The sequence below is a fragment of the Phyllostomus discolor genome, chromosome 8, assembly GCF_004126475.2.
Source record: "Phyllostomus discolor isolate MPI-MPIP mPhyDis1 chromosome 8, mPhyDis1.pri.v3, whole genome shotgun sequence".
NCBI lineage: Eukaryota > Metazoa > Chordata > Mammalia > Chiroptera > Phyllostomidae > Phyllostomus > Phyllostomus discolor.
The window spans coordinates 81,348,509-81,359,584 of record NC_040910.2 but is presented as its reverse complement, the minus strand read 5'-3'; the positions used below and the strand labels follow the sequence as shown (position 1 = coordinate 81,359,584).

At 42.4% G+C, this 11,076-nt stretch overlaps 1 protein-coding gene across 2 annotated transcripts; it reads left to right on the top strand.

Moving 5' to 3' along the window:
- Window positions 1–411: 411 nt before the first annotated feature.
- TEFM (transcription elongation factor, mitochondrial) lies at window positions 412–10,209 on the top strand. Of its 2 annotated transcripts, none has more exons than XM_036033392.1 (4): window positions 412–493; window positions 4,151–4,611; window positions 8,654–8,803; window positions 9,649–10,209. In XM_036033392.1, the coding sequence occupies exons 1-4, from the start codon at window positions 454–456 to the stop codon at window positions 10,084–10,086; spliced, it is 1,089 nt and encodes a 362-aa protein (XP_035889285.1). In that variant the 5' UTR covers window positions 412–453; the 3' UTR covers window positions 10,087–10,209. The 2 variants fall into 2 exon arrangements, with proteins under 2 accessions (XP_035889285.1, XP_035889286.1); XM_036033393.1 differs by lacking the exon at window positions 412–493 and adding an exon at window positions 2,148–2,502.
- Window positions 10,210–11,076: the final 867 nt, after the last annotated feature.

Sequence of the window (11,076 nt, the reverse complement as noted above, 5' to 3'; positions counted from 1 at the left end):
ACTACTGCTCTGAGTTCTCTCCTTCACTCACTGTGCTCTTTCCATACTAGCCCTCTCCGTGGCTCACTCCGAGCATTTCCATGGGACAAAAATGCCATCTCTGTGTGCTGATGGCGTCCAAATTATACCCCAGCACAGTGGTCTCCCTTAGCTTTGGACGTACACCTCTGTCTACTGGACACCTCCACCTGGCGTCTTGCAGGTTCAAAAACGGATCTGTGGATTTTTTTTTAAATTAGGAAATATAAAATAGCAAGGTGCATCACATGTAAAGACATAAGTGTTTTTCAATGAAGCCATTGTTTCACATGTACATCTATGTGTCCTAGGTCATGCCAAAAAACTTTGAAAAACACAACTGGACTTAATGACAAAAGGAGTGGGAGGACCCAAGGACATCTGCATCTGGGCAAGAAAACCAGGGAAGTGAGAAGGAGCTGGTAGCTGGGGAAGATGACGACTTTCATTTTCCAAGCACTGATTCTGACTTACAGTGAGTCATGCACAGTGGGTGCTTCTTTCCCTACTCCTTTCAGCCGCTGGTCAAAGTCTGAATGAATGAGTGCTCTGAGGAATGAGGGGGTTTCCCCTCAAACTCATTAATCATTGGCTCCCAAACAATGTAATGCTTTCAGGAGGAAGCAACATTTATTGAACCCTTAACTACAGGCCTGGTTCTCTGCATCCAGTTCCTAACAAGAAATACTCTTAACAGAAATGTGAGGCAGGTACCATTATCTCCATTTCACAAATGAGGAAGCTGAGGCTCCATGAGGATGAGAAACTGTCTAAAGCTGTGCAGGCAGCAGGTGATTGGTTGGGCCCTACCGTCTCTGACAGCATCAATCACCAGGGCTCCTTATGGCCTCCTGTATTTGTTTCCTGGGGCTGCTATAACAAATTGCCACAAACTTGGTGGATTGAAATAATAGAAATTTATTTTCTCACGGTTCCGGTGGTTGGAAATATGAAGTCAAGGTGTCAGTAGGGCTGGTCCCTTCTGAGAGTGAGTCTGTTCCAGGCCTCCCACCTAGCTTGAGACCCTTGGCCTTCCTTGGTCTGTAGGTGCATCACTTCACTCTCTGCCTCCACCTCCACAGGGCATTCTTAGAGGGACATCAGTCATATGAGTTAGCCAGCCCCACACCCCCACTCTGGTGTGACCTCATTTTTCATTTTAACTAATTACACTTGCAATGACCTTATTTCCAAAGGAGGTCATATTCTGAGGTACAGAGGACTAGGACTTCCGCATATCTTTTTTGAGGGAGACAGTTCAACTCGTAACACCTCATTGAGTGGTATAAACCCTGGAGTTAAAAGGAAGAAAAATGTTTTCTATTGATTTGGAGGATTTGTTCCAAAAGTTGGCTTTATTTCTTGTTAGATTCCGCAGTTCTCCAAAATTGGCTTTATTCATAGATTTCCCACAAGTAATTCTTATGAATATTTACAATCCCTTAAATCTCCACTGCCTCCTGGACAATATACCAGGCATTGCCATCTCATAAAAACACAAACCCACCATCTTTCCGTCCAAAAGCCACCTTCTTCCTGACTTCCCTGTTTTTCACAAAACTAGCTATAATGTTTCCATTTTGTAGAAAGATTTTTTTCTATTACCCGTACACCTCCCAAGTTCAGTTCCCTAGGGTCGCCTGTCCCTTGGTACGGTACACTAGCTTCCCAGCTCCTCTCCTTGCTCCCAGCCTCTTCATCTCTGATCCAGGCCCACACTTCTCTGTAGGGCCAGTTTTCTAGAAACACACCTCCAGCCAGTCTCCACAAAAACCTCAGAAGCTTCCGGCCACCTGGTGGCGGTCCATCCTGCATTCAAGGCCAAATGAAATTTGGCGCCAGCCTCACCTCTGCCGTCCCCTTCCTCACGGAACAATGCTGCGACTGTCAAGGTCCAGTACCAACGCCACCTTCTCCTATTTTCGCCTTTCTCTGACCCTCTGGCTGCACGCCGTTTCCCTGCTGAGCTCCTGACGCACCTGGCATCTCTCCCGGTTATTTCGTTCTAACTGGTATCACGATTATTCGTTAAAAGTCTAAGCTTCCCCACCAAACTCAGCTCTGTGCGCCCCAGACAGGGCCCCAAATAGGAGCTCATCAATCTTTGTGTCTTGAATAGATCCAGGAGGAACCTTGCTAACTACAGGGTAAAATCCCCGAGATTCGACTCAGCCTCTGTCTGGGCGAGAACGTTTCCGCGGGGCAGTGGAACGAGTCTGCGGACCCAGACGCGGGATTCCCGCACAGAGGCTCAGCTGGCGCGGGTCCTGACGCCCGCACGCAGCCGCGGCCGGCCGGGCGCTCAGGGGTACGCACCACGAGAACCCTCGGAACGCCGCTCGGGCAGGAGTCTTTCCGCCGAAAGGCCGGGTACTTGTGGGCGAAGCACGCAGGAACCGGAAGTCAGTGGGGGAAGCTGGGACTGTGGGGACCTAACTAATTTGACTTGGAAAATGAACGTCTCTAGGGTTCTCGTGGCTGCAGGTAGGGTGCCTGGAATACTGGGTTAATTTCCCGTCTGCCTTGGTCCTGGAGTGTTTCCTCTCTCAGGCCCCATGTCCAGGTCTCCCTCTAGGGGTCCCAGCTGAGCTGACGGTTCGGTCCCTCAGCCTGGAGAGAGGGTGCTCCTCTGCACTAAGAGTCTGCGAGCGGCTGCGTCCGGGGCTGGTTGGCGGGCGGAGGGTTCAGCTTCCAACGGCCGCTTGCTTACCCCTGGCCGCGTTGTCAGAGGGGCTTCCCACTGCTTTTACAAAGTTGTTTCTTATATAGGTTTCCCTCTGGTTGCAGAAACATAGTCGTGTTAGAAATCTTGAAAAGTGTACAGGAGAAAGAAAAACTGCTCTTAAATTTACCACTCAGCTAAAACATTTATAATAAACTTATAAAATTTAGTTGTGTTTGATTCCACCGGGTAAGAAACAGGCGAAAATAAATTTCCTCAAGAGATATTAATTACAAAGATCCCTCTAAAGTTAAAAATGCCAAGAGTGTTATGCAGTTGAAAGTATTGTTTTATTTTTATTTACTGATTTTCTTAGAGAAAGGATATAGAGAAACATCGATTTGTTGTTCCACGTATTTTTGCATTTATTGGTTGATTCTTCCATATGCCCTGACCCTGGATCAAACTGCAACCTTGGAGTATGGGAGACTCCTCTGGCAACTGAACTACCAGGCTAGGGCAAAATTGGTTTTCGTTTGTTTCTTTTTATTACTGTGGCTACTAGAAAAATTTATATTACACAAGAAATTGTTATTTTAAATCCATGCCTCTTGGTGGGCACATGAGGGGGTACCTCCCAAAAAACACATAATTTATTTATAAAAACTTGTGCATTTATTCTTACATGTTTAAACTTCAGTTACCTTCAAGGGACTCTCCATTTGATGCAATACACCTATTGAGACTTTTTTCCCCTCACTGTTCAAAAAGTTTTGAACTTGTAGATTTGATGCCTTTTAAGTGTTTCTGCTGTTTCTTGTTTCACCTCTTTAACTTGAGCAAAAATGTTTCCCTCTGAGGATTATTTTTCATCTGCGGCAGCAAAAACAAGTTGTTTGGGGTGAGATAGGGTAAATAGCGAGGGCAGGGTAATGAGGTCAAGCCATTTTTGGCCAAAAACTGAACACTCAGCGCAGTGTGAGGGTGCAGGCAGGTGCGCTTGTAAATCACCCATCATGAAATGGGCAAACTCGTTAGTTTTCAAAAAAAATTCACTGCAGCTGAACACAGCCCTTCACACCACCAGGTTGTACAGATACAGATAGGTTCCTAGAACATTCACCTAGCTGGGGAAGCCTGCACCACAAGGGGCCCACCCACCAGAAGATAATTCTGTGTTTTGAGGGGAGGTCCCCCCTCATAAAGTAACATTTCTACATAGTAAAACTTAGGACATACCCACAGAAATTAGAAGACATCTCTTGTGAATAAAAAACAAAACCTCCTATTATCTAGTTATATAGAGATATGCTTTTAAAACAACTTTAACGATTCTTCAGTAAAACTTAACATGGTCTACTAGTTCATGAATTGTGGGAGAGTCTATGTCACTCTGCAAAGGTTCTGGTCTAGCTGCAACTAGCACTAAGGAAGCATCCCAGCTTACATTTTGCTATATTTTCCTTCTAGGGAAGTGGAGATTTTTTCCAGTATCATTAAGGTCATCCTTGTTCCAGGCCCTACATAATTCCTGTCGGAAAAAATCCACTGCACCCAAGAAAATTATTCCCAACATTGCTGTGTGTGACAAAAATACAAAGGAGTCTGCAAATGCACTTGACAAGCTCTTCTCTTCGGAACAGCAGGCTTCCATCTTGCATGTGTTGAATACAGCATCTAATAAAGAACTTGAAGCTTTCAAATTGCTTCGTGGAAGAAAGTCCATCAATATTGTAGAGCACAGAGAAAAGTACGGGCCATTTCAGAATTTGGAGAGTTTAACGAATGTGCCCTTGTTCCAGTATAAAACTGCCGTCCAAGTTTGTAACTCCATCCTTTGTCCCGAGACTGGAGCGAGAAAAAGAAAGTCACACGAAAACCGGCTATTGAAAAAGCTTATCAAACCAGAGATAGAAAGAGAGAGACTTAAGGTATATACCCTTTTTCTAACATGTTATACTGCCTAAATATTTGAGAACATACTTGGCAAAGTGCTATTCTGGGCACCAAGACGGGATTCTTCAGGCAGCTATAGTTGAGTTGGTGGGACCAGAAATACATATGTTAATAGATAACTTATTATGTACAAAGTAGTATGTGATCAATAAGAAAGAATGAAATGTACAGATAGTAAATTGGCAACTCAAAGAACTGTGGAATGTGACTGTTGGGGAAAGTTTACTGAAAAACCTCACCCTGGATCTCTGAGGGAGAAAATGAGCTAGCTGGGAGCGGAGGGCATTCTAGGAAGAAAAAATTGATGTAGAGAAGCAGGTCTGTGCAAGATTTATTGAAAAGGAATGTTGAGGGGTGATCAGGCTGCAGGGGACAGTCATGTTGGGAGCAATGAGAAATTAAGACGCAGAGGTAGGCTTTGGCCAATGAGTGGTTTTAGGACATTATACCAGTCTTTCCAGAAGGATTTAAAGTTTTCTTTCCCCCTTACTGCATTACAAAGCATTCGAAAAGCAAATCTTTTTCAGTGTTGTCTTTTTTTAAAAAATATATTTTATTGATTATGCTATTACAGTTGTCCCATTTCCCCCCCCCTCCCCTCCACCCTGTACTCCCTCTCCTACCCACATTCCCCCCCTTTAGTTCATGTCCATGTGTCATACTTATGAGTTCTTTAGCTTCTACATTTCCCATACTATCCTTACCCTCCCCCTATCTATTTTCAACCTACTGTCTATGCTACTTATTCTCTATACCTTTTCCCCCTCTCTCCTCCTCCCACCCCCCTGTTGCTAACCCTCCATGTGACCTCCATTTCTGTGGTTCTGTTCCCGTTCTAGTTGTTTGCTTAATTTCTTTTGGTTTTGCTTTAGGTGTGGTTGTTAATAATTGTGAGTTTGTTGTCCTTTTACTATACATGTTTTTTCTGTATCTTCTTTTCTTAGATAAGTCCCTTTAGCATTTCATAAAATAGGGCTTGGTGATGATGAACTTCTTTAACTTGACCTTATCTGAGAAGCACTTTATCTGCCCTTCCATTCTAAATGAAAGCTTTGCTGGATAGAGCAATCTGGGATGTAGGTCCTTGTCTTTCATGACTTGGAATATTTCTTTCCAGCCCCTTCTTGCCTGTAAGGTCTCTTTTGAGAAATCAGCTGACAGTCTGATGGGAACTCCTTTGTAGGTAACTGTCCCCTTATCTCTTGCTGCTTCTAGGATTCTCTCCTTCGTTTTTACCTTGGCTAATGTAATTATGATGTGCCTTGGTGTGTTTCTTCTTGGGTCCAACTTCTTTGGGGCTCTCTGAGCTTCCTAGATTTCTTGGAAGACTATTTCTTTTGCCAGATTGGGGAAGTTCTCCTTTATTATTTGTTCAAATACGTGCTCAATCTGTTGCTTTTCCCCTTCCCCTTCTGGTACCCCTATAATTTGGATGTTGGAATGTTTAAAGATGTCCTGGATGCTCTTAAGCTTCTCCTTATTTTTTTGAATTCTTATTTCATCATGCTTTCCTGCTTGGTTGATTCTATCTTCCTTCTGGTCCACTGTATTGTTTTGAGACTCAGTTTCCTTTCCTTCACTATTGGCTCTCCTCTGCGTATCTTCCTGCATCTCTTTTATGGTAACCTGCATCTTTTCATCTAATTTGCGGCCAAAATCAACCAATTCCGTGAGCTTCCTGATCACCAGTGTTTTGAACTGTGCATCTGATAGGTTAGCTATTTCTTGGTTGCTCAAAAGGATGAGTTCTGGGGCACTGATTTGTTCTTCTATTTGAGCCATTGCTCTCTTTTTTTTTTTTTTTCCCCGTCTGGTCGCTCTTGTTATGGTTGGGGGCGGAGCCTTAGGTATTCACCAGGGCTGGGCACCCCAGTCGCTAGATTGTGACGTTATATGTGGGGGCGGGAGTGGGGACAGGAGGAAACAATGGCGGTAGTTCCATTCTCCTGGGATCTCAGTCCCTTCTCTGGGACCCTGGGCTGCGAGCTCTGCCCTGGTCCACAATCGCCGCCTCACTGGGTCCGCCAGCCGCAGCTTGCGTACTCAGGGATCACCGCTGCGATCTTGCGTTGCGTGCCAGATGGCTGTCGCGCCGATTTCACGCCAAGTTTTCCCTGGCCTCCGCATGCCTCCGACCCGCGCCCGCCTGGCTCGTCGTCTCCTACCAGTCTGGATGTACGGGTCTACTTCAACTTCTTGGCTGTCCGACTTCCATTCAGATAAATCCTCTGACAGTTCTGGGTGTTATTCTGACTGTAAATTGTTGTTGTTCTAATCTTGGTTGTGTGAGGAGGTATGGTGCGTCCACCTATTCCTCCATCTTGTCGGAAGTCCTCAGTGTTGTCTTAAACATAAGTATTAGAATTACTTGGTACATCAAATGTTAAACCTTGGAGGAACTTAGGTTCTGTGTTGCGATACTTGATAAAATATTTCCCCCAGCTTTATTGAGATATAATTACATATTATGTAACATGTAAATTTAATTGATAAAATATTCTTATCCTATAACAATAAGCACAATTTTTGTGGACCAGTATGCTCAGTTTTGGGGAGGATTATGGATAGTTTTTGAAACCTGATGAAAGCCTTGGATCCTCTTTTCAGGGAAAAAAAAAAGCAGAGCTATAACTGGAATGCTGCAGACACTTTCAGAGGACTTGCAGGGTTCACCCACGCTATCCATGACCTCCTGACAGAACCACTGCAGTTTGTCTGGAGCATAATTGAACCAACTTTTTTAGGGTTTAGATTTTCATTCAAGTTTATGGCGAAAACTATTGCTTATACCCACATTATCATGGAATTGCATAAGCGTCCAGCAGCATTTAGAGGGCTAGGTTCTAAAGTCAGTTTGTACAGAGAAAACCATGCAGTAAAGAAAGCCCTTGGAAAAATTCTGTTGCCCATGAAGTACTGTGGGCAACTTGGTTCAGTAATTCTTATGCACACAAAAGCTTGAGAACCAAAGGGGGCCTGTATTTTGTAGATGTCTGGGCAGCCAAACTATTCTACCTTTAGTGGATGCTTATCCATTCCTGAGCAGTGAAAGAGAGGAGTACACAGTCATGAAATGTTCCTGCTTCTCTGCCTCTGTATCTACAGAGCATGTTAATTTACTTGTTCATAAAACTAATGAGCCACAGTGGAGTGAGGTGATGCCACAGTACTCTTGTCTGCAGCCATGGCCCAGAGCAAAATCCCTATGTCCAGTTATCTATTACAAATCTGCCCTTAGAAGGCAACCTGAACTCCATACACCAAAAAACTTGTCTCATCAACCTTCTCAAGCTGACCTGCCTCCTGTGATCTTGATTAATGATGCCAGACAGTCACTGAAATGAAACTGGAGTTATCCTAGGCATTTTGATCATCTCACACAGGAACTCGACTCCCATTATCGCTGACCTGTTTCTTGCCCTCACTGTCTTAGATTCTTACTATTTTGTCATAAAACAGGGAACCAACACAAATCCCTACCCCTAGCCTAGGCTCCTCTGGTCCGTCTTCCACACAGCTGTCCATGATGTTTCCGAAATGTAAATTGCAAGTCACTGTTTGCAGAAATCTGGGGACCCCTCTGCCCTTTTCCCACGTGCACTCTTTAGTCCACTGCCTGAGTGCGAGGCGTCAGACTACGCAGACATCTGGGTGAAGGGACTTTCTGTTCACTGTTAGTCTCCTAGTCCTCCGGTGAGTCTTCCCTGACCACTTTTTTTTCCCTCTACGGCACGAGTGTTGGGTTGTGGCATTTCTTACAATGTATGGTTATGTTCCTGGGTTGCCCAGTGTGTGGCACAGTCCTCTGCAACATTTGAATGCCCACCTTGAGCTAGGTGCTGAGAACTGACGGCTATTGGCTACCTTTTATACAAACTCCTACATTTCTTTAACAATTCTCAATTCATAAGCTGTGAATCCATTTGTTACATAAACTCTTTGGCTTTCTAATTTTGAAGTTTAAATTTTGTATGTTAAATGTTTACACTTGTAATTAAGCCAGCCTTTTTGTTTCAGGCAGTAAATAGTATCGTATCCATTGTTTTTGGTACTCGAAGAATTGCCTGGGCTCACCTTGATCGTAAACTGGCAGTACTGGACTGGCAGCAAAGTGAATACTTCCAGTTGATGAAAGGAACGTACATATCATCTGTCTATTTAGAAGAGGTAAGGCAGTTATACATTCCAATCCCTACATGCTAAAAGTCCTTGTATAGTTGAATCTACTGCTCCTAAAAGGAATGTAATAAAACAGGAAGAAGGGATTTTGTTTTGGTCTTTATCACTCACCCATTCCAATTATGTTTCCCATCACCAATGAGTTTTTAAAAATGGAATCATTTATTTCAAGAAATACCTATATAGCAAAAAGCAGATACTAAAAAACACAATGGTAAAGTATACTATTCCAAATATTATAGAATTTCATCACTATATTCATTAAGTTTATTTTATAAATGCTATTATTTGTTGTCTGGAGTCTTTGAAACTTGGGAGGTGGGCAGTAATTATCATGTTGATACCTGTGAAAACCGGTCCGATCAAGCCTGTAGTGTGATCAGGCCATTGTAAAAGTGATTGGTTTTGGGCTAATAATTCTAACCCTATGCTCTACTGTAGAAGTTCTTGAAAGGCTAATAAAGTTTTGACTTGTCTAATTTTAAAGTCAACATAGATTTTAGAAGTTAAGGTTTGCCTTAGCTCATCTTGTGTCTGATAGAACCACAGCCAGAATGTGGCTGTCCTGACTCCCCCATAAATGTTTTCAGTTACTTCAAAATTGTCAATAGCAGTATAAGTTCTGTAAGTTATATAAGTTATGTAAGTTCTAAAATTTTATTTTTAAAATAGAGTGGTGGAGGGATATAAGGGGACTAAGGTAATATAGGAAAATACAATAAAGATTAAATTTAAATAAATAAATAAATAAATAAAATAGAAGTGGGACAGAGAGGGGACCTAAATAATACAACTTAATGAGTTATTTCTACTCACTTTTTTGTTTTTTAAAGATTTCTTCAGTCATTTCAAAGATTCCTAAAGCTGACTTCTATGTCCTGGAAAAAACAGGACTTTCAATTCAGAACTCAACCCTGTTTCCTGTACTGTTGCATTTGCATATCATGGAAGCCATGCTGTATGCCCTATTGAACACAACTTTTGCCCAGGGCGGCCAGCATCAGGTCCTGAGCATGAACCGCAGTGCAGTGGGGAAGCACTTTGAACTGATGGTCGGTGACACTCGGACTAGTGGAAAAGAGCTAGTGAAGCAGTTCCTCTTGGACTCTGTGCTGAAGGAAGAGCCCCGGGTGTTCTTCCCGTCAGACAAGATAGTCCACTACCGGCAGATGTTCTCGTCTACGGAGCACTACAGGATAGAAGAGCTGTATGACTCATTACTGCAAGCTGTTGCCTTCTATGAATTAGTAGTATTTGCCCCTGAACCTTAAAATTCTGATGATTAACATATAATCTGTTCTAATGTTATATTTATTAGCTTTAAAGCTGTAAAAACCAACTGTTTTGACATCCATGTTAATGGAGAATAAAACATGTTTGAGTGTATTTAAAGTCAGACTTGTGGCTGTTAAATGGTTTACACAATAAGGCAAGGCCAAATACGTAAATATCTTATGAGATTCAATACCTTTTAGGTTTAAGTCTTGAACAGTAAGATACCTTCTAACCAGTCAAAACAAAAAAGTTATCTTCCCGTAAAAGCAAATACCATCTGTACTGACTTTGCTAAAGTAGGGAATAATGAGTTCTTCTGGATGGTGCTCATCCTGGGAATCAAGCTAAACTGATAACACAACTTGTGGAATCCTCTTCTTATTCTGTAAGTAGAATGTGGTTTGATGCACTGCCTCCAAAAGGTGATTTTCATAAACTCAGTCCATCAAGCCCAGAATAAACCAGGCTTGTCTAACAGGCTCATTATATTCCTTTGAACTCGTACTTGACAGACCATCTTTTGAGGAAAGTAGCACTTATTTTTTGTTGCCATGCACATGTAAACCTCTACAGTTCCACACACGGATGTGGTTGTATACATATCTCCACCTTGGACATGTTGTAGATATGCAGATGTTCATACTTTACATGTCTGAAATCATTCTCCTTCTTCCAAATCACTTCATTAACTACTGTTTTGTACTTTGGTAAATAGCCTCACCAACCATCCAGCTGTTCAGGCCAGTCACATGGTATTCTACCTCCTACTACTTCTGGAAATAGCTATAAGTAACAGTGACTGTATTAGACATTTATAAGCTAGGAGGCTAATTATTGAAAAGTCATCAAAATTCGCTTATTTTATCACAAAAAAAGAACTAAAACTACCAGGAATTTATCACCTTTAAGAATTGAGAAAAAATCTTCCCCAAATTATGTTAAACCTAAAAAAACAAAAAGTTAAAAGTTCTATGGAGTTATTTTAC

Bases quoted from the DNA above. Each gene is read 5' to 3' on its own strand.
- TEFM (XM_036033392.1), top strand. From the start codon at position 454: ATGACGACTTTCATTTTCCAAGCACTGATTCTGACTTACA. The intron at 4,612-8,653 runs GTATATACCCTT...TTTTTGTTTCAG, and splicing joins TAGAAAGAGAGAGACTTAAG to GCAGTAAATAGTATCGTATC. The intron at 8,804-9,648 runs GTAAGGCAGTTA...TGTTTTTTAAAG, and splicing joins CATCTGTCTATTTAGAAGAG to ATTTCTTCAGTCATTTCAAA.